Source organism: Triturus cristatus, chromosome 6 (genome assembly GCF_964204655.1).
Source record: "Triturus cristatus chromosome 6, aTriCri1.1, whole genome shotgun sequence".
In the NCBI taxonomy this organism is placed as follows: Eukaryota; Metazoa; Chordata; class Amphibia; order Caudata; family Salamandridae; genus Triturus; species Triturus cristatus.
The window spans coordinates 776243780-776268036 of record NC_140589.1 but is presented as its reverse complement, the minus strand read 5'-3'; the positions used below and the strand labels follow the sequence as shown (position 1 = coordinate 776268036).

The 24257-nt window shown below is 46.0% G+C and overlaps 1 protein-coding gene across 1 annotated transcript in view; it reads right to left on the bottom strand.

The window, feature by feature from the left end:
* LOC146817856 (amine sulfotransferase-like) overlaps positions 1–24257 on the bottom strand; it is a 462478-nt gene that overhangs the window by 151315 nt on the left and 286906 nt on the right. The window contains exon 4 of the mRNA XM_085611339.1: positions 6104–6236. Coding sequence (XP_085467465.1) covers positions 6104–6236 — 133 coding nt within the window. The remainder of the gene's footprint in view (positions 1–6103; positions 6237–24257) is intronic.

The following is a 24257-nucleotide window of genomic DNA, read 5'->3' as shown; positions in this document are numbered from 1 at the left end:
CGGAGGCTTAGCTCATGGGCCAACTTCCTTTCTCTATGGCTAACCTCCTCTGTGCTAGATCTTGATCTTTTTCCGATTTGGCAAGTTTTGCTCATGCTCCAGTTTTGCAAGCTCTAGTTTTAAATTTCTCTCCTCCTCGCTGTCCTTCACCTCCTCTGGAGACAGGTGCCTGGATAATACACTGCTCCCTGCCCCGGGGAGAGCCACTGCTCTTGGCATGGATGTTGCCCCCCTTCTCCACAGATAGTCCCAGATTATCCTCTGAATGCAGGATCAGCTCCTCACCCATCCTCCTCTGGGGTCAGAGACCCTGCATTATGAACTTTTGACCAGGGTCTGTCAGTGCCTTTTGCAGCTCCACCTTCCTGGCGAAGCGTTTAGTAGACAGGACAACAAAAAGAATCAGCAAAAAGAGAAGAAAAGCAGGCAAAACGTCTGGGGTTAAAACCACCCTATGGATGCCAGGGGTAACACTGATAAACTCAGGAGAATATGGAATATTCTGCTTCCATGCCTGGTTTCACAGAAGGGAGTAGGATTCAGTCCTTTTGAACTGGTTTTGGGACACCCTGTCAGGGGTCTTTTAAGTTTGGTCAGAGAAGGTTGGGAGAGACAACTCAAGGAGCCCAAACATGGCATCATAAATTGTGTACTAGGCCTTCGCTACAGAACGGCAGAGTATATGAAAAGGGCAAAAAAACTTGGAGGCCAGCCAGGAGCTTGTAAAGCACTGGTATAACCAAATGACTTACCTGGTGGAATACCACGCTGGGTCATTAGTTTGGGTGTTGGAGCCTGTAGCTCCCAGAGCACTCGAAGATAAATGGACTGGGCCTTACCCTGTCTTGGAAAAGAAGGGAGAAGTCACATACTTGGTGGACTTAGGTACTCCAAGCCACCCCCACTGGGTGATCCATGTGAATAGGCTCGAGTTACATTATGACAGAGCTGACATAAGTATGCTCATGGTGACAGATGGTGGAAAAGAGGAAGAAAATGATCCTCTCCCAGACCTGATGTTAACCAATGTAAAAGATGGTTCAGTGCAGGGAGTAGTTGTCTATACCTGTTTGAGTAGATCAGCAACAGAGAGACAGTTTGCTGACTTGTTCTCCTTGACCTCAGGTCTGACAACATGATGCACACATAATTTGGACACAAGTGACAGTTTACCTGTCAAAAGTAAAATGTACTAATCGTCATACCAGGTCAGGGCTAGCATTAAAGGAGAGGTTGCAAAAATGCTAGAGTTGGGGGTGATTAAGCCCTTTAGTAGTGTATGGGCCAGCCCTGTAGTACTGGCGCCCAAACCTAATCCAAAAGGAGGAAAACCTAAGTTAAGATTCTGTGTGGCCTACAGATGCCTAAATACAGTCACAAAGACTGATGCTCACCCCATCCCCCGAGCTGATGAGCTCATTGATAGGTTGGGGGCTGCCAAGTATCTGAGCATCTTTGACCTGACATCAGGTTACTGGCAGATAACCCTCACACCTTCAGCAAAGGAGAGGTCTGCTTTTTCATCATCAGAAGGACCTCTATCAGTTTAAAGGGATAACCTTTGGATTGAAAAATGCACCTCCACCTACCCGAGGTTGCTGAATAAAGTACTTTCAGGCCGGGAAAAGTATAGTGCAGCATATCTTGATGATATAGGTGTCTTTATTTACACCTGGGGGAATCACCTGGTCCACCTCAAGGAAAGCTTTAAGCACTTCAACAGACATGGCTGACTATTAAGGTAAGCAAGTGGCATATAGAGCAAAGGGTCTGCAGTGTACTTGTGCCACCAATAAGGGGAGGCCAAGTGCAACCTCTTCAACCCACAATTCAGTTCGTTCTGGCCTGGAAAGATCCAAAGACTCCGATCCAAGTCAGATAATTTTTAGGCATGACTTGGTACTATAGGAGATTTGTAAAAGGTTGGGGTACTATAGTGGCACCTTTAACTGAGCTAAACTACAAGAAACATCCAAGTATAGTCATATGGACTGACTTATGTCAAACGGCCTTTGACACGCTTAAGGAACCTATGTACTCAGCACCTGTCCTTAAAGCACCTGCCTTTAGTATATAGTTTGTTGTCCACACTGATGTTTCACAACATGTGATTGGGGCAGTACTGGCACAGCTGAATGACTAGGGCCAAGAGAAACCAGGTGCTTTTATTAGCAGGTGACTCCTTCCCACAGAGCAGCATTGAAAAGCCCTTGAGTGGGAAGCCTTTGCTGCTGGTTGGTCCCTGAAGATGATAAGACCCTACTTGTTTGGGACTCACTTCACAGTTCAAACTTACCATAGACCTCTCAGATGGTTGTTGCAGATGAAAGGAAAGAACCCAAAAGGTGGTCCTATTTCCATTCAGGGTAAGGGCATTACAGTGGGAAACAGACCTGGGAATTACCATGCCAATGCAGAAGGTATTTCCAGGCTTTTTCACTTAGATGATGAGAATCACCAGGATAAGGGTTAGGTTGCCCATCACCTTTCGCCTGGAGGAAGGGGTCATGTAAGGAAACGCCTCTTTTTGCATGTTCAACCCGCATATTTGGACTGATGCTGATGGTTTTTTAACTGATTGCACTGAGGCTTGCTAACCAGACCTCAGTGCCAGTGTTATAAACCAATATCAAGATTATGTCAAATTGGATACACCCAATTGGTGAGTACTGACTTACTTATAAGTCCCTAGTATATGGTAACCCAGGTACCTAGGGCATGTAATGCAGAGTGGTCACCCAGGGCTGCAGCAATGTTTGTGCCATCCTGCATGTGACAGAGAGAAAATGGACATCAGCCTGCCACTGCAGACTGACAGGGTAGTGTTTCACAATGCAAGTTTCGAATTTGCCAATACATCTAATGGCAAGTCCACCAATTTCCTAAGCAAATATGTTAGAGTCCCCTAAGGAATGCCTATGGAGCCCTAAGGCAGAGACTTGTATACGTTTACGTAAGACATATAATTTTGTATATCTCTTAGCAGAAACACTTCTAATTTTTTGTTTTGCTGTGGAAAGGTTAGGAATACCATTGGCCAAAAGAGGGTTAAACGGTTTGCAGCCCAACTCTTCCAACTCTTGAATGGGACCACCTAACAGGCTCGAGGAAGGTAGCAAATTAATGAGGACATTAAATCCGACCTGATGCCCAGGCCAGATTTAAAGTCACTAGTAAAAATTAAGCAACTTTTAGAAAGTTGCTTCCCTGCACTCCAGCTAATACAGTGGCCTAACAAAGGCCATGAGACTTAGACAGATTTCTGACCACCTGAGGAGACATGTGAATGGCTCCCAGGACCGAGAACAAAGGTTGTTGCCACAGACCGAGGTGCTACCTCTTGTCCCAGGATGGCCACTCAGAGTGTTAGCCCATAAGGCAGGCTTCAGAGGTAAAGCACCTTGGAAGGGCTGCTGGTAACAATATTCCTGAGCATGATGTCTTTTGTTCCTTCAGACAATTAGGAGACATGGCCAAGGGAGGGAAACCTGTGCCCTAATTGGTTTTCTAGTGGGCATGTAGCCCTCTGCCAGCCACATCCCTAGGGTGGACTACCCTGCTCCTCACGACCAAGAAAGATTTGTGCCATCTTGGAAGATGGGGTACACTGGGATAGCCAGGTGCCACATATCACAGGAACTATGTCACTAGAGAGGAGGGTACCCAGGTAGCCCATTGACTAGTTGTCATGGTCATCCAGCGTAGACTAGAGGTGGATAGTGCAAAAGCACTGATGCACTGGGTTTTTACCCTTTTTCTATCATTGTGTGACTGGGGAGAGACTGATGCCTGAAAACCAAATCACCAGGTCTAGAAAATGAAACTACAAGTCCAAGAAGCCATTGGAACGCATGGAGTACAAGAAAACCTGCAATTACATGTTTTATTGCCACGTATATAAGCCCCTCCACTTGAAGAGGTCCGGGCTTGACAATCTACTTCCTGTATATTTGGCCACCGTAGCTTTGTGCCTTTTCACGGATCATTTTGTTCCTGCTACTGGAAGGACCCGGAATTGTGTTTGTTTGCTCAATTATGGAGAACGGCGCTTCCGTTAATCTTATGGGTGCTTCCGCTAATCTTCTGGAGGATGCGGGATCATTTATGCAGGTCCTGGCACGCTTTCCTATTCTCCCCATGAGCACCTGGTGGCAGAGGGATCTTGCTTTAATGGAAGACGGGGGAGCAAAGGAGTGCGTCTCCTGTGTAACGTATGAGAGGAAATTTGTTTTGCTGTGATTATTCTACAGAGGGCAGGTACCAGAGTGTTGGAGTGTTCAACATTCTGCTAGTCTCTTGGTGCTGAGACAATCTATTTTCTTTTTGTTTATTTTGCAGGTTTGTTGACTTGATGATTTCAGACATTGGTATCGCATAAGGATTGCTCTGTAATTACCTTATTCTACCTATCTTTGGGCGGTCCTATTTTTGATGTCTTCAGGATTAATGCTTACTGCTGCTTACATGATTGTGAGTATGCATGCTGTGAAAAGTTGTTTTCTCTTACCTGTTGTGCATGAATAGGAAATTGACTTCTTCGCTTCTTTCTCTCATTTCTTGTATACAGAGCATTCCTTCTGGGTGGTGTTTTTCCCGAAGTGGTGCCTTTCTACTTGTGCAGAGACACAGTTAGAAGAAGACACCCAGTCCTAGTTGCACCTTTTCTTATTTTTCCCATTCCCCTTTTCCCCTATGTGTTTTCTAACAAAGCAGTGGTAGTTTCGCTCTTTGGGGGTTTACGCAGAGGGGAGTGGGGGATCAATCATCAAGCCATCGTCACCGCTGGTTAGTTCCGAAAGGTCAGTGGCGTTTTTACAGTCTGACACATTCTGACACTAGTGACCACGTGGTTCCCTCTGGGCTCATTTATGGGATAAATATGGCACCCCTGGCACCCTACCCTTTAGTTCATGTTGGAGAAGAACTGAGGACCAAAGAAGGACTGCCCTGCTGCTCTTGAACTACGCAAAAAAAGGCTGCATCGTCGAGTGGCCTGCATTTGTTGTACTTTTGGGCTAGTGAGTTTGGATCTGTGCCTGCGGCTCCTCACCCATGGAAAAGTTGATTGTCCAGCTTCACCAAGACCAATGACTCCAAGGATCTGTCAGCTGATCTCCTGGTGCCTGCTCCAGGACCATCAGAGTCAAAAGAGTCCATACTGACAGGTTGATAGCCCCGCAGCAATTTTGCAGCTACCAGTCACTGGGCACGAGAAAGACAAAATCTTAGATAGCCGAAACCAGCACCCGAGTCTGGGGGACCCAGGTGTGCTGTCCAAAGTCAGATTCATCTTACTCAAGCCCCATGAAAGAGTTTGCATCCAACAGCCAGAATTGCAGAATTGGCTGTCCAACTATTGCAACATAGAGGACTTCAAGGGACCCCCGAACTCTGTTGCCAAAGTTGCCCAACATCATCCATCGTCCAAGGAACCACCACTGAGACACCCCCTTCAACCGCACCACAACCGGAGCATCCTTTCAAACATCTTTGCCTGCATCCTTCAGCATCAATACTACTCAATTGACTTCTTTGGCAGTTGTTATTTCACTCTGGTGGCCAGGTAACTGTCCAAAGTATTCTTTCTAGCCAGAGTACGCACACTAACTCTTTCAAACTTTCAAAAGTTTTCAAACTTTATGTTTACCAATGCTTGTTTTTGGTTGTCTTTAAAAGTGTAAAAAGTTCTAAAATCTGTATCCCCGGAACCCTGTGGTGGATTTTAATATTTATGGTCTTTAAAAATTCATAAAATAATGGCCTATTTTTATAAATTTTAGTTGTGTCTTCTTAGTGGTGTATGATTTTCTTATTCTGTTGTTTGGTGCTTGTAAATCTTTTACACTAAGCTCCTTTGCCAAGCCTTATTGCTCGCAGCCACAGCTACCCAGGGTTGAGCTAAGATTAAATAAATAATACTGATTACACCCAGGGTGTTATCTGTTAGTGTCCTCCACGATAAGGCCCCAGAGTCATATCATATAATAGACCCAGATCCTCACACAGGCAAAACAGTTGGGGGAAGACCACCCTAAGACTGTCAGATCTAACAAAACAGCTGTTGTTTTATAATCACTCAGAAAATTAGCATGCAGAACAGTACCTTTTCCTGTGCAATACTTCTCAAAGTGCTCTTCCAACATTACAGTAGGTTCTTCAATAGACTCTCGGATCATATTTCCAAAGTGATAGTAAGAAACCATATTGTCTTTGGGGTTTCTGGTTACATAAATAATCTGTGTGAAAAAACCCAAATTGAAAACAAATATCAAAGAAGAATTAAATGACAGTGTTATGCAGTAGAACAAACCGTGGTATCAGGTGCCATGCAAAAAAAGTTACTTTTGATATTTTGAAGCATTCAGAAATTATCTCCAGCATTTAATAAAGGGCCACAAAACGCATATATTTTACAATTATATAAAATATTATTAACACCCTATTCAAAGAACTAATATATTCACTCTTACCCCTGAAACCTGAAGGAAAAGCAAGTAATGCAACGCAAGTAAGCCTTAACCAATCACTGCAGGCTTAACCAAACCTAGGCACTGTGACTGCAGGACAAAGGGAAGTGTACTCTCCCAAAAGTATTTCAGAACAATACAGTCTGCTAATGAATGCCAAGTTTTGGAATGGTTAACAACACTATTAGTATGGGAAAGACTTGTGGCCTACTGATACAGTTGCCTGAGGTGATCATTTTTGCTGCCCTACAGTTATATTTTGGAATGATGAGTGAGAGTTGTAGAGGTGGTTAAACTCTATTGGTTTAGCAAAGCACTGGATATTACAATCAAGCTTCACCATTGGGGACCAACACCATTGCTATTGTCTGGCACTTGCTACAGCTACTTCCAGTTGTTCTCATGTCCGAGCCAGTATTTCATGGTCCCCTTCTCTGATCTGCTTGATGCCGGCATCTGTTGCGATTAGGTGCCCTAGGCTGAGTTTCCAGGAACCATTCCCAATATGGTGTCTATTGTGGAGTTGAAGCCAGGTATCAGCAGCCCAAAGCGGCATCTTATTTTGGACAACCAGAAAAAAAGAAGGCTGCATCATTGGTGCTCCTCCTAATGCCCAGAAGTCATATTGCAACCTGATAGATCATGAAAGAGAATTTCAGATCTAATCTTGGGGACCTAATACAGAGATTCTACCCAACAAGTACTGATAGAAAAAGTGCTGTAAATATGGGTGACACCGGAATCCTAAAGGGCTTATTGCTGTTTCAAGATGCATGCAAAACTGCAGTAATGTGTTAGGATAGTGCTGGAGTAAGCAGTAGGTTGTTGGTGGTGGTGGTTTCTGAGATTTATCTCTTTCTATGCACTTCATTGCGACCCCTGACCCTCCAGGTAGGTCGCTCCCCCTCCGCACGGCTCCGCCTGTGTGCCCCTGCCCCAGCTGCCGCTGCTGAGGACTCACTCATAAGTGTGCTCATCCTCCATTTTTGTGCCCTGTTTTTTTGCCTCTGTGCCACTGTTTCCCCCTCTTTTGTGCCCCGTTTTTTGCTTCTGTGCCACTGTTTCCCCCTCTTTTGTGCCCCGTTTTTTGCCTCTGTGCCACTGTTTTCCCCCTCTTTTGTGGCCCGTTTTTTGCCTTCTGTGCCACTGTTTCCCCCTCTTTTGTGCCCCATTTTTTGCCTCTGTGCCACTGTTTCCCCCTCTTTTGTGGCCCGTTTTTTGCCTTCTGTGCCACTGTTTCCCCCTCTTTTGTGCCCCATTTTTTGCCTCTCTGCCACTGTTTTCCCCCTCTTTTGTGCCCCATTTTTTGCCTTTGTGCCACTTTTTTCCTCCTCTTTTGTGCCCCATTTTGCTTTCTGTGCCCCTCGTTTCCCCCGCCGCTGTGCACCCTGCGGCCCCGCCCCCCTGTCAGACCCACTGCCCATTTGCTGCTCCCACCTCCCGCCTCCCAGCTGCTCCTCCCTCCCACCTCCCCATATATGCCAGATGCTGCACAGTGAGGAGAGCGACCCCTGACCCTCCAGGTAGGTCGCTCCCCCTCTGCACAGCTCCGCCTGTGTGCCCCTGCCCCAGCTGCCGCTGCTAAGGACTCGCTCGTAAGTGTGCTCATCGTCCGTTTTTGTGCCCCTTTTTTGCCTCTGTGCCACTGTGTCCCTCTCTTTTGTGCCCCGTTTTTTGCCCCACTGTTTCCCCCTCTTTTGTACCCCGTTTTTGCCTCTGTGCCACTATTTTCCCCTCTTTTGTGCCCCGTTTTTTTGCCTTCTGTGCCACTGTTTTCCTCCTCTTTTGTGCCCCATTTTGCATTCTGTGCCACTCGTTTCCCCCGCCGCTGTGCACCCTATGGCCCTCCCCTCTGTCTGCCCACTGCCCATTCGCTGCTCCCACCTCCCGCCTCCCGCCTCCAGATGCTCCTCCCTCCCACCTCCACATATATGCCAGAAGCTGCGTGGCGGGTGAGCCGCTGGTGCACCGAAGGTGCACCTAAGGCAAGCCCGTCTGCGACTGGACCGCTCCCAGCATCAGGAACCCTGGCCCTGCACACACCACGACGCCCGCCTCCACTACGACCCGAGCACTCTCCACGCACTCAACATCAGACGTTCTCGCTCCTGCTGCCTGGCCGCTACAAAACGCACCCAAGGACACTCCTTCTGCCGGAACTGCAGCTTCACCAGCATCCAGCCCGCCAACCCGCCCAACATGGAAACCAACTTCCTCAGATGTATCCTGCTCAACACCTGCTCCGCCCGCAAATACGCCGTTGAATTCTGGGACCTACTCGACACCAACGCCCCAGACGTCGCCTTCCTGATGGAGACCTGGCTAACCCCCTCCTCGGCACCTGACATCGCCATAGCCATCCCGGAAGGCTACAAGATCACCCGCAAGGACCGCACCAACGGAATTGCCATCGTCCCACAGAAACATTCTCAAAATCTCGACACACGCCGACGACACCCTCAGCACCACCGAACGCCTGCACTTACAGATCCACACCGACCCCAACACCACCCTCAGAGGCACCCTCATCTACAGACCCCCCGGACCCCGACCGCAGTTCAGCGACTCCATCACTGACCTTGTCAGAACACACGCCCTCGCCTCCACGGACTACATCCTCCTCGGGGACCTAAACTTCCACCTCGATAACAACAACGACCCCAACTCCTCCACCCTGATCGACAACCTCGGACTCAGACAACTCGTCACAGCACCCACACACTCTGTCGGCCACACGCTTGACCCCATCTTCTCAGCGAGCACCCACGTCTTCTTCAACCGCACCACTGAACTCCACTGGACTGACCACCGCTGCATCCACTTCACCTTCCGGAAACCCACCACACACCACCGCACTCAGCAGATGCCTCGCCGCAGCTGGGGCAAGATCACCGAGGACCAGCTAACCGCTGCCCTCGCCCAGAGCCCACCCGCAGACCCAACCGACACCAACGCTGCAGCCCACAACTTCAAACAATTGATCAACGACTGCGCCAACACCCTCGCCCCGCTCAAGAAACCCCCCAACACCCACACCAGCAAGAGAGCCAGCTGGTTCACCGAAGACCTCCAGTCCTCCAAACGAACCTGCCAAAAACTAGAAAACAACTGGACCCACGAAAGAACACCGGAAAGCTACACAGCCCACAGGAACGCCACCCGCCGACACCACCAACTCATCAGATCCGCCAAAAGGACCACCTTCAGAGACCGCCTAAACAACCACGCACACAACAGCAAAGAGCTCTTCAGCATCATGAAGGAACTCTCCAACCCCAGCTCCAACACCAACGACATCCCACCGTCACAAGACCTGTGCGACTCTCTGGCCACTTTCTTCCATCACAAGATCGCAGACATCCACGACAGCTTCAACACCGTCACCACCCCAGCAACAGCCGACACCCCCACTCCCACGACCACCACCCGCACCAACTGCCTGCTCGCCTGGACCAACACCAACGACGACGACACCATCAAGATCATGAACACCGTCCACTCCAGATCCCCAAAAGACCCCTGACCACACCACATTTTCAACAAAGCCAGTAGGACCATCCACCCCACCTTCGGAAAACCATCGACAACTCCTCCTCGCCGCAGCTGGGGCAAGATCACCGAGGACCAGCTAACCGCTGCCCTCGCCCAGAGCCCACCTGCAGACCCAACCGACACCAACGCTGCAGCCCACAACTTCAAACAATTGATCAACGACTGCGCCAAAACCCTCGCCCCGCTCAAGAAACCCCCCAACACCCACACCAGCAAGAGAGCCAGCTGGTTCACCGAAGACCTCCAGGCCTCCAAACGAACCTGCCAAAAACTAGAAAACAACTGGACCCACGAAAGAACACCGGAAAGCTACACAGCCCACAGGAACGCCACCCACCGACACCACCAACTCATCAGATCCGCCAAAAGGACCACCTTCAGAGACCGACTAAACAACCACGCACACAACAGCAAATAGCTCTTCAGCATCATGAAGGAACTCTCCAACCCCAGCTCCAACACCAACGACATCCCACCGTCACAAGACCTGTGCGACTCTCTGGCCACTTTCTTCCATTGCAAGATCGCAGACATCCACGACAGCTTCGACACCGTCACCACCCCAGCAACAGCCACCACCCCCACTCCCACGACCACCACCCGCACCAACTGCCTGCTCGCCTGGACCAACACCAACGACGACGACACCATCAAGATCATGAACACCGTCCACTCCAGATCCCCAAAAGACCCCTGACCACACCACATTTTCAACAAAGCCAGTAGGACCATCCACCCCACCTTCGGAAAACCATCAACAACTCCTCCTCGCCGCAGCTGGGGCAAGATCACCGAGGACCAGCTAACCGCTGCCCTCGCCCAGAGCCCACCTGCAGACCCAACCGACACCAACGCTGCAGCCCACAACTTCAAACAATTGATCAACGACTGCGCCAACACCCTCGCCCCGCTCAAGAAACCCCCCAACACCCACACCAGCAAGAGAGCCAGCTGGTTCACCGAAGACCTCCAGTCCTCCAAACGAACCTGCCAAAAACTAGAAAACAACTGGACCCACGAAAGAACACCGGAAAGCTACACAGCCCACAGGAACGCCACCCGCCGACACCACCAACTCATCAGATCCACCAAAAGGACCACCTTCAGAGACCGCCTAAACAACCACGCACACAACAGCAAAGAGCTCTTCAGCATCATGAAGGAACTCTCCAACCCCAGCTCCAACACCAACGACATCCCACCATCACAAGACCTGTGCGACTCTCTGGCCACTTTCTTCCATCACAAGATCGCAGACATCCACGACAGCTTCAACACCGTCACCACCCCAGCAACAGCCGACACCCCCACTCCCACGACCACCACCCGCACCAACTGCCTGCTCGCCTGGACCAACACCAACGACGACGACACCATCAAGATCATGAACACCGTCCACTCCAGATCCCCAAAAGACCTCGACAACAGAGAAACCTCAGCCCTGATCCTCCTGGACCTGTCAGCTGCTTTCGACACAGTCTGCCACCGCACACTAAGAGCACACCTTCACGATGCCGGAACCTAAGAGAAGGCCCTGGACTGGACCACCTCCTTCCGCTCTGGGAGAACCCAGAGCGTCCACCTCCTCCCCTTCCGCTAAAAAAAGACACTGAGATCATCTGCGGCGTACCCCAAGGCTAATATCTCAGCCCAACGTTGTTCAACGTCTACATGGCACCACTCGCCCACGTCGCCCGACAGCATGACCTAAACACCATCTCCTACGCCGAAGACACCCAGCTGATCCTCTCGCTCACCAAGGACCCCCACACTGCCAAAACCAAACTCCACAAAGGAATGAAGGCTGTCGCCGACTGGATGAGGAACAGTCGACTGAAGCTGAACTCAGACAAGACGGAGGTCCTCATCCTCGGCTCCACCCCCTCAGCCTGGGACGACTCCTGGTGGCCAACGGCACTAGGAGCACCCCCTACACCCACAGAACCTAGGGGTCATCCTCGACTCCACACGCTCCATGACAAAGCAGGTCAACGCCATCTCCTCCTCCTGCTTCAACACCCTCCGCATGCTTCGCAGGATCTTCAAGTGGATCCCCACCGAAACTAGGAGGACGGTCACCCAGGCCCTCGTCAGCAGCAGACTGGACTACGGCAATGCACTCTACAGGAGGAGCCCCGGCCAAACTCTTGAAACGACTCCAACGCATCCAGAAAGCTTCCGCTCGCCTAATACTGGACATCCCCTGCCGCAGCCACTTCACACCCCACCTGAAAGACCTGCACTGGCTCCCCATCAACAAGAGGATAACCTTCAAGCTCCTCACCCATGCACACAAGGCACTCCATGACACCGGACCAGCGTACCTCAACAGACGACTCAGCCTCTACACCCCCGCCCGCCAGCTCTGCTCCGCAGACCATGCCCTCGCCACCATCCCCCACATCCGAAGAGTGACCGCTGGCGGCAGATCATTCTCCCACCTCGCCACCAAGACGTGGAACACCCTCCCCATCCGCCTACGGCAGACCGAAGACCTCCTAGCCTTCAGGAGACTCCTCAAGACCTGGCTCTTCGAACAGTAAACAGTAGCAGCAACCCCCCCTAGCGCCTTGAGACCCTCACGGGTATGTAGTGCACTTTACAAATGCTATGATTGATTGATTGGTCCCACAGTGCCCTTCTATTTGTGGTACTTTGCAGCAGTTTTAAGATCTTCTTAGAGTTTCTCGTTGCTCAAATGGGTGTAATTTCTGAAATGTATATGTTTCCCTCGTCTTCAATGCTTGATTTTGCTCATGAGAAAGTGTCACTCATAGTCATTGAATGTCACTCATAACTACACCGAAATTAAGAAAATGTCACACATAAGCAATTTGAAACCTTGACAGCTATGTTTTACATCTATATATTGCCAACAGAGCTAGGATGGGCTTGTTCTCAACACTCAAACCAAAATTAAACAGAATGCCCACCAATTATGAAAGCCTTAGGCACACCAGTGCAAGGCAGTGCTCACATCCAAGATAAAGCAGACCGTGTAACAAGACAAGTAAAAGGTCCAGTTGTTATGGGAGGTAACAAATGAGGACAAGACGATACCAATGAGGGACTAACAAGCCTAATAATGACTCGGAAGCCAGTGTTTTTGGAGGTCAATGACACAAGCCAATTAAAAATATGGGCAGAGAGGAGGTGGGGCTTCAAAGCCATACTCCAATACTGCATGCCTCGCAGCAGCGCATGCGCTGCCCAGGCTCGACTTAAAAATACGAAAACACAAATACATGCTGAGACTGAGACATGCTGTTTGATGAAAATTTAAATACTGTATGTGATTTGCAAATGTACCGTCAGCTGCGTGCGTTTCCTACAGTATATAATGTCAACAGAGCACCTTTGTTTGAAAAGGCACAACATTTAGAACCGAGGAATAGGTTTCAAATGTATGGGGAATCTCCATGGGCCAAGCCAAACAAACTAAATTTACATAGCGTGCTGAAATCCAAACTATCAATTCTGCTTCTCCTTTTAAGGGATGGTAGTGGTGGATTTACATTAAGTATTGGAAATTAGTCGCATGTTAGCAAAACATCAGTACATATCGCATACCATCTATGATAGACGTTTTGGCATTTCAGCATGCTCTTCCCATAATCACCAAAGCAAAATAAAATTTGAGACATGCAGTGACTAAAACATGAAGTTTAAAAAAAAGTAAAGGCCATTCATAGTTTACAAATATTAACGCAAATGACATCAAACACATATATTTTGAAATACACACAAACACAACATTCATGAGCAAAACATTCCCCTTCAAAATCAGTGTTGTCAACTGGATACCTGGATACAAGTTCTGTTTATAGTAGACATGTTGGAAACCGAAAACGAGTTCCATCTATTGTTGTCAACTGAAGACCTGGCTTCAAGTTTAGTCGTACTCTCATGGAGATACCCAAAAATACTAAAGCACGGAGACATGCCATGACAAACACATGTTTATTTGCAAAACAAATACGAATATTACTCAAAACTAGTAAAACACAGAGACATGCCATCTCTGAGACATGCTGTTTGTTGTTTGCAAATGTACCTTAGGCTGAGCGCTTTTACTTTGAAATGCACTACAACACTACATTCAGAAAACACGAGGAGAGACACCAAGAACTAGCCTGGAATTATGTTGCTGTGTGCTCTCTTGACCCTGTGAAGAGAACATACCATGCCTAAATCTTGCAGTAAATACCATATAGGCTTTGAAAAAGTTTCATTGTCTGAGCGGGATCACTGATACACCATCTACTCTCATAACATCGAATTACAGAATTATCGAGTCAACAATATTGGAAACAAAAATATAGACACACAAGACACAAAATAGAAATACCAATAATATTGATAAAAAAACTATTCTTTAAATAAATCTCGATGACAAAAATATTGATGACAAAAATATAGAACACAAAAATTTCGATAAAATTTAAATAAAATTAAACACTTCCAAAATATCTAAACAAACAATATGGACAACAAAAACATCGATAAAATACATATAAACTATATCAAAAATAACATTTAAACATACAAAATACAATTTGAGATAATACAATAAAATAATACAACAAAATAAAATACACCAAATATTTTAAATAAACAATAACATGAATTAAAAATTAACCACATTAATTTAAACAACTAAATTAAATATACAAAAGCAAATTAATAAACACAAAATATAATATGAAAAATATATCAAGAGTAACGAAAATAAACATAAATATATATAATATATAAAATATAGCACATTTATCTACTTATAAAATTAAATAACAACAATGAACAAAATAAAAACAAACAATAAATAAACATAATAAACATTAAATAAATTGCAAGGTAACAGCTAAAAAATTAAAAAAGCTATCTCAACCAATACATTTAAAACACACAAACACAAACCAATAGAAAACTCTAATTAATTAAACAAACACTATAAAAACAATCAAATAATTAACATAAAATATACCGTATAACCGAGAACCGAGGAGGAAGAGCAACTACACCAATACTATTCCAAACATCCTGCAATAAAGGTAAGCACAAAACTGTGTAAATAAATAAATTAAAATAACTTGTAAATTATTATAACATAATTTCCTTTATATATAACAGATTCAACATGACTAAAATTGCATCTAGAAAATTCAACACAAAGAATTACATAAACAGCAACAATAAAATATAACACAAAGTAAGTATATGACTTCACCAACAACTAACATAAATTATTCAAAAGGACTAAACTGAATAAATAGCAAAACTTAACTACCAAGGGGCCGATTCCGATCCGGGTCGGAAGGGCACCGAACGCGATCCGGCTGTAAAAACTACGAGCCGTATGCGTGTTTTTCGCCTGACTCGTACAGCTGTACGAGCGAGCGAGTATGATGCGAGCTACATGAAATTCAACGACCGAGTCGTTTCCGGGTCCGAACCGCTCTGTACGTCTCAGTCATAAGCTAACCGTGGCGTGCAATGGATGCGATTCACGACCGAGCCAGCACGATGCACGCGTCGGACAGCCTGTGCGAGCCGGAGTGTCTGGCTCGCAAAAGCCCCCAAAGTCGCACTTCGGGGGTCCACGTCAGACCCCCCGACACCCGCCGCCATATGGCTCTCACACAGGGGGAGACCCATGGGTCTCCCCCACACAGGCATGTATGGCACGGATGGCACCAACGCGTAGCCACTGTAGGGGGCGCACTTGTTCGAGACGTACCCATTTATGTAATGGGAGCACATGTACGTGTCGTACAACTGGCTCCCATTGACTTCTATGGGAGTCCGACCGAACCGAGTCCGACAGCATACGTGCACATTGTACTCGCTCGGTCGGACTGTAGGGGTCCAGCTTGGTCATAAAACACTCCGGATCTGACTCGGTCAGAGAGCTTTCCGATCCGGATCGGAATCGGCCCCCAAATGTTCTTTTTTTTTTACAGCTTCTACAAAAATCAACAACACCACAACATCTACCAAGTACACTCCATGAACTAAAAAGTATAGTATATTTATTTAATTACAAATAAAAAAAAGAAACACTTAATAATATAAATAATCAAATTAACTAAAATACAACATGGGGCTGATTACGATGTCGGTCGTAGGCACCTCCGCGGTGCTGGCAGTGGTTGAAAACATCCTTTTAGTTACTCCTGCGGCGATCCTCGCGATCGGCAATTTACAATGTGCGAAGATAGCCCTTTTTCTGTCTGCAGTGTTTCCGGATCCCTCAGAAGTGCCGTTCCAAATGGTGCCGAATGGAGTTAATAAAGAAAGCCCGCCATGCAGAATGACGTTTTGTCCCCCGGACAGATTACAATGCATCAACCAGCCCAACTGAACGCGGCGGAGAAAACAGCTCTTCTGAGATGGCGGAAGAACATCTGCGGAGATAGAAACTTGAGTCCGAGACACCTCCTCATGTTCCTGGATCCTGCTCTACAAACACTTTCGCTGCTGTACCTTATCCACTACCAGCAGATAGGACGCTGTCACAGTCAACACCGCAGGTAAGTCAAAAACATATCCCTGCATACATCCCCTGTACAATAAGAACACGCAACTGTCACGCTGAAATACGTATCCTGTCTACATCAGACACCCTGGTGGAGACAAGAACATATACCATAGTCTGAGTACACATGTCTTGCACATAGGAAAATTGTCACCTCAGCATCGGGGGCACCCAACTCCACAGAAATTATTGCATCTAGCCCAGTGGTGGCAGTCATGTCGCCGCAGCATTGAAGCCGCGGTAAAACTTGCCCACAATGTTGCAGGAGTCCAGCACATTTCCCAGGCAAGCAATAGTATCATTACAAGCTCCACACCACATATTAATAAGACAGGCACCACTCTGCACATTATATCTGCAGCAAGAAGTCATGTGCAGGGACACTGTCTATAGTGACGTCTCATAAGGATCATCAGCAATTGCATAGTAACATAAGTGAGGGATGAGGCTAGAGTCTTTCAAAAGGACAATAGTCATCATTGCCTCCAAATAAGGGTAAGTCCACATACAATGTGAAACAGAGGAGGGCAGAGCAACCAGGGTGTGTATGTGAATTTCACAGTAGTCCAACAAGGTGTTGGATGAGTCAGTGACCCAAGGTAGATGACATATGATTTGAAACACCACTGCCACATAATCACAGATCAGCACACACCCCAAGCAGACATTGGCAGGCTCATCGCATACAATGGCAGACCATACCACATAATGATAGCCCATACCATGCAACACGGTACAACATTTCTGAATCAAACAGCAAACTCAAAGTAAGCACCAGTGTGCATTTGACTCACTTGTGTACTGCTGCACCAAATACTACCATGTGAGTATGTCCTGTACATCAACAACACTGACTACACCGCCACTTCACAGAACACCTCCACACCATTACTCTACCTCAAAAAAGGATTGAAAGAGTCCATCTTGACAGCAGTAAACTCTGACCTGAGACTCATGATAACCCTCCTCTTCCTCACACCTGCCTTCCACTCGTGTGAATAAAAGTGAGAAATTAAAGAAATGAAGCGTCACTGTGCAGATTAACAACCTTGGAAATGTTCAGTCTGCATGTTATGTCCTTGACACAGCTCACACACTTTAACTCTGCCTCATACACAAACCATAAGTCAGCAGTACTGTATGATCACAAGTACACTATCCTGAAGTTGAGTGCACAGTGCAGGAAAAGCATGGAGAAATGACTGGTACCATATGTAGGTATCACATAGGACGCTACACTTAGGACATCAAATAATACATTGGTGGCACAGAGATTAAAATTGTATGATACAGCAATTCAAGTAATGCATTGGACCAGAATGAGATGAACTGCTATAAGCCATACAGTGACCAGCCCCTCATCTGTATCAACTATCTTGACATGTGTATGCCCCCAGCACAACACTCATGGCTCACGGTGACATTCCCTGACTGTCAAACTCAACTATGACTTTCACACATACCCCATATCTACCCATCTTCCATCTTCACTGCTCTACACCTGGGAGAAGCTCTGATAAAGGTGAAAATAAGGTCCTATGAGTTCCCTGATACCCAATGCTACACCCCAGTGCAGTGTTTCCCAAACTGGGGTCCGTGGACCCCCAGGGGTCCGTGACACATTCCCAGGGGGTCCGCAGGCAGCAGTTTTAAAAGCACTGCAAAGTTCCTTATAGAATTAGCAGTTTTCGAGCAACAATAAAAGTGTCAAGATAACACCAGTGATCAATGTACCTGCTGGAGAGAGATGGGAGTTTTGTCCAGTGGCAGGTTTGACTAATCTAATGTAGCACAGAGGGTTAATATACTTGCCGCAAAGGAAGCGTACCATGCATTTAATTTTTTTTTATTTTATGTGCATAGGTCAGTTGGGTACTGCTTTTGTCACATATATTCTTGTGTTACTCTGCAGCTCATAACAGACAATCATAATCTAGCACAGTGAGCTATAAACTGTCATCAAATAGCTGCTTACACACTGCATGGTACAAGTTAGTAACTTATGTTTTTTCCCAGTCTTTCCGTATCCCGATGCTGCTAAAGGGGTTTATTTGGGTGGAAATAGATTTTTATTGTGCAAGTCAATGCTAACCACTGTGTTATGTTCCGAATCATGAGTTTGTGCTTTTCCAGACCAAGCCCTCTTTAAAAATGCCTACCAGTATGAATGACATGTGAATCCTACACCTTGTAGTCCCCTTTGCCTTATGTAACATTTTCTCTACACTGATTTACACATATTATTCATTGTCTATATATATATGTGTGTGATGTAAAGTGCTCTGACATCCTACAATGGTATGAGAGATGCTATAAAACAAATGGAAAGCATGTGACAGATGTGCCATGGAGAAATGAGAGGCACTGTTGAAGGGTGATAATAAGGGAATCATTGAAGAACCCCAACAAAGATTGTTGTATCCTGGTGCATAGTAAGATCATCATTTACTATTCTTTAAAAGCTAATGCAATTCAATATATAATGATAAATGTGTTGTGGAATGCACCATTGTATCCTAAATTTTCTTGAGGGGAGAGCCTCCCAAAGCCCCCTTTGTGGTGATCAAGCTCACTCACTGCACTTGGTTTACACTGTTTGGGGACTGGTCTGAAACCATTTGCCAGGGCTGCTTTGGGTTTCCACTCTGGCCCTGGCAGGAGCAGGAGCCTTGTACTGCAAAATAAAACTAACCTTTCATAAGTTAATCACGGAGATGCAGCATCAACCTTCCCAATAAATGTTTCAGTTTTTTGCAAACTCTTTCAATATAAAATACTAAAATCCTTAGTAATTTAAGTATTTGTTTTGTGTGCGCATGCGTGTTTATTTTTTTCGAATAACTTTTTTAATGTCTGAAATTTAAATCATACAAATTGATGTGGTGAGTCAATAGGGGTCCTCAGGAGTCCTCAGGAGTCAAAAGTTTGGGAATCACTGCCCTAGTGTATATCTACAAATGTCTGAGTTCCACTCAGGGATGTCTGATCCAATGCTGAACTCATACCATGCCAAATATATGTATCACAAACCAAACCAAAAGAAGTCCAACAAGCATAGCCATGTGCAGCAAAAAAGTGGATTGGCTGTGTGATCCTAGACCACCCTGGAATAGATAACATTTCTCCTCTGGCCAACTTCACAGACAGCATCATCAAAACTAATCCAAAAATACATGAACATATGTCAAATATAACCACAAACTGTGTACAACCAGACAAATCTGCCAAGACAGATATAGACACTCCACTGGTTACAAAGTGAGCATGGTGTCAATGTGTTGCACAAGCATTCACATGCACAATCCTGACAAGTGCCTGTTAAAATATAGGAGGTCATAGCACAATTGTGCACACAAAACAAGCTAATAAACAAGACTCTGCATTGCTGCAAGTGACATGCGCACAGTAAATGCACAGTACAAATGCAACACACATCTCAATGCATTCAAATACACAAACTCCTCACACACAATGTCATGCTAAAAAAGACATTACACACATGGACCTGCCAGTAGAAAGAGCCAACACAGGAAAAATACTGCATCCCTCAACAACAAGTTCATAACATATGCACATCCAAACACATCGAATAGCAATCTCAGCTGGACATCAGGGTGACTCACACCTGGTAAGGACAATGCAACATCCACTGACAGCAGTGCATGCACAGTAAGCAGTGTGTGAACATCACTCAACCAGTATCACACATATCTGATTTTGCCACCATGAACTTTAACATCACAAATCATCACATCACATCATCACTTCACACTCAGGATGGGTAGGAGTACCTCAGGAAACAGATACACACTGCTATCACCTAATGCTGCACAACTCAGGCTAACACATATGCATGGAACCTGACTAGAGGACTGTGCTGGGAACTCATCTGTACTGTACATGAGCAACCATGAAATCAAGTTGAATAAAATAGCACATAACACATTTTGAAACAGTGCTGAGGGGCACAGATCATCCTCCCACAGTATAGTGTCACACTATGGAGTGGTGGGTAGGGTCAAACACTAGCAAGGCATGGAGTGGAGCGGAGCATATTAGACTAAAGTAGTGTATACATTAGTATTGTACAGGTGAGCAGTGTACAGAGCAAATACACATGGTCTTTTTGGGGCTGGTATGACTCTGAATACCACATAGTGGAGTAAATAAAGTGTAAATTGACATCAATGTAAGTGAAAAGTCACTTATAATGTTTATTTGCCTGAGCCATTCAGCACAGTGAGAACAAAGGTAAGCATGAGCCATGGCTGATCCCAAAACTCACAACACAGACATTGCAGTGACACACTCTGCATACTCAAAAATGATGTGGACAAAAAGTAGGTGTACCCTAGGACTGCAAGGTCACACCAACACACTGCAAATTGCTCCAGAAACAATTCATACATGTGTCTGATCATGTAAACAAACAGGCACTCATCAACTGGATCATACATGTGTGTAAGGGTCATGCTCAAGGGCACATAACCATCAATACTTCAGCTAATGACAGGACAATCACACTGTATGAGAACTCAAGTGCACATTCAAATATACCCATGTGACTATGAAGCCATACCTACACAAGATGACTACGCATCTACACTGGTGTGTACACATCAAGATAAATTCCACAGATATGACGAACCCTGTCCACACCTCAAGTCCTCATGTTTATAGAAGTTTCTGCAGTTGTGGTACAGCATCCAAATATAACATGTGTACAAAACTAGAGACCACACAATAGAATGATTAGGACAAGAGTAGACCATCACAGACAAGCATCATTTCACCCTTATGCCTCTGAGTCAATAAGCACAAAAGTTGCTGTAACCTCTGGCAACCTCTGCAAAAGTAAATCAAGTTGATGCAAATGTGAATGTGGCATACAGAGCATGTAACAGATGAACATATACACAATTATTGCACTGCATCAATAGCAAGGACAGTGACAAAATTCAGAACATAAATAACATTTTTATTACATGGACTCTATTTCGGTATTAAAAGTGCAAAACATTAAGCCTGACGGCCAGTCCAAATCTCAAGTCCGCACATGTGTGCATGAAAACTTGCTCAACAAACAAGTAACACAGTCCACTGCCATGGGAATAGTCCCAGGTTAGGGGTGTGAAATGGGCAGTCCAGGCACCGCTCAGGGAGGAATGGGGTGTGAAGGGGGACTTGGCTTCAAAATTGTGTGGAAGTTGAACTGGGAGGGGGCTGACTGCCTGGGCTCGTAGGAGGACTGGACCTAGGAGGGTGAGAACTGGCTGACGTACAGGGACCCATGCATGTGAGAGCTTGAGGGCTGGTTGGAGCCGGTTTAGTAATGACACAGGGAGGCAGAGACATGCTGTGTGGAGGCTCAGTGGCTGATGGTGAATGAGGAGGGCTGGGTCTCAATTATTTGAGGATCCGATATCCCCCAAGTGTCTTGCCACAAGTGAGCAGTGAGGTGGCCTCAACAGCCTCCCTCTGCCCTGAAAGTGTAGCAGGTGCTGGTGGTGTATCTTCCTGGTGGAATTTGCCAGACATGGTGGTACGCTGGGGTGGGGGTTGCCTTTTTCCCTGCCTTCCCTGTTAAGGAGGTACACTCTCCACTTTGCTCTCTTGTCCATGCTTCACAGAGATGTGGGTGGGAGTGGAAGCTTTGGGTGAAAAAGCCTTCTGAATGGGTTTAGGGGCAGTTGTGTCTGGCACCAAGTCCACGGCAGACAGGCTAAGTGTTTATGTGGCTTTGGGCTCAGGTGCGCGGATGGGAGGGCTCTTGGAGGGCAAGGAATCTGAGGAATGCAATGTGGATCCATGTTTTATGCCCTTATGTCTCTGGGTGTCCTGTGATGGGCTTCTTGTGGTGCTGTCATGTGTGCTCTTTGTGTGCTGTCGTGATTGTGGATGGTGTCTGGTTCGCTTGGAGTGCTGTTGTGTGATGTGTGTGGATGAAGAGGTGCCTGAGTGCTCTTGTGTGTGTGTGCTCTGGTCAGGAGGGGGCACTGGGATGGTGGTTACGAAAGGCACAGGAGCTGGACTGAGAGCTTGGGACTGCTGAATTTATTTTTATTTATTTTATTTGGTATTTTATATAGCCCGAACTTGACCCTAATAGGATATCAGAGCATGTACATAACTTACGACTTATAGCAACACGAACACCTTGCAGTTTCAGTAAACCTAATCAGTATACAGTAAGTTACTAGCAACGGTTATGCTACAAAGTCATAAATTAGTTGTATATTGAATTGTGAGAGAAACACTTGTGCATGACATTCAAATTTACAAAACCAAAATGACATTAGTGGTCGATGAGTGGTAGTGTGTGTATTAAACAAGAAGGACCTCTGATAACGTCAAGACTGCAGGAGTTATGGCAGGAATTTGCTCATAAAAAAGGTTTTGGCTGTTTTTTTAAAAGCCGCAATGGACAAGATTTTTTTAATGTTATAGGGAGAGCGTTCCAAATTCTTGGTCCTGTGCCAGAGAAAGCTCAGTCATAAGTTCTTTTGTTTCGGAAGAGGGTCGGTTTCAGTAATAGATCTCCATGACTCCGTGAAACCTGGCTTCCTCCGGATAGAGTGAGCTGGGTACATAGGTGTATTGTAATGTATCGCTTTGTGAGTGATACATGCCATTTTTAGTTGAATTCTTGTTTCGTAGGGCAGCCAGCTGAGCGCTTTCAGATGAGGGGTGATAGAGTCGAAGTTTCTGGATCCAGTTATAAGTCTTGTAGCCGCTTTAAGACAGGCTTTTAGTGGTGCTGTTGAAATCTTAGGAAGACTGGCGAATGTTGTGCAACCATACTCGATCCTTGATATGACTAGTGCCTGGACTGCAGTTTTAAGGTCTGACTTATTTATGAAAGGTTTCAGTTTTCTGAGGTAGCTTAAATGGAAGCGGGTGTTTTTTTGCCATCGTGTTGATCTGTGCACACATGTTCAGGTTTTTATCTAGCATAATGCCCAGGGATTCAGTTGAATCCACAATCAGTTTGGTCCACTCCACGATATTCGTAGTGCTTTTCTGGGAGGTAATCAAAATGAATTCAGTTCTCTGTGGGTTCAGCTTGAAGTGATTACTAGTTAGCCAATGGACGGTTTACTTTAATGCCTGGTTCATGATACCGATCTCTTCTATCGATGTGATCTTGATTTAAAGCTGTATATCGTCAGCGTACATGTGGAAGGAGATGTTTGCTTGCTGTAAGATTTCTGTGAGTGGCTCTACGTACACATTGAATAGAGCAGGGTATAGTGTTGAGCCCTGTGGTACTCCAATAAAATTTCTGGATGAAGCAGATAAAGTTTGGTTCACTATGAATTTTTGTGATCTGTTTTCTAAGAACAAACTAAATCACTTTCGGACTGTACCCTATAGGCCTATCCTTTCTTTCAGGAGATCTAGTATTGTTGTGTGGTTTACAGTGTCAAATGCCGCTGAAAGGTCAAGCCGAATTAAGAGACAGGTTTTGTTGCTGTCAAGGGCAAGGAGAGCATCATCCACGAAGTGCAGAATTGCTGTTTCAGTGCTATGGTTCGGTCTAAATCCTGATTGGAAGTCATTCAGCAGTTTGAATTCAGAGATGTGTTGGCTCAGTTGTTGTCGTACACATTTTGCCAGGACTTTGGCTAGCATGGGAATGTTTGTTACTGGTCAGAAGTTGTTCAGGTCTGCTGGGTTCTCTTGGCTTTTTTAACATTGGAGTG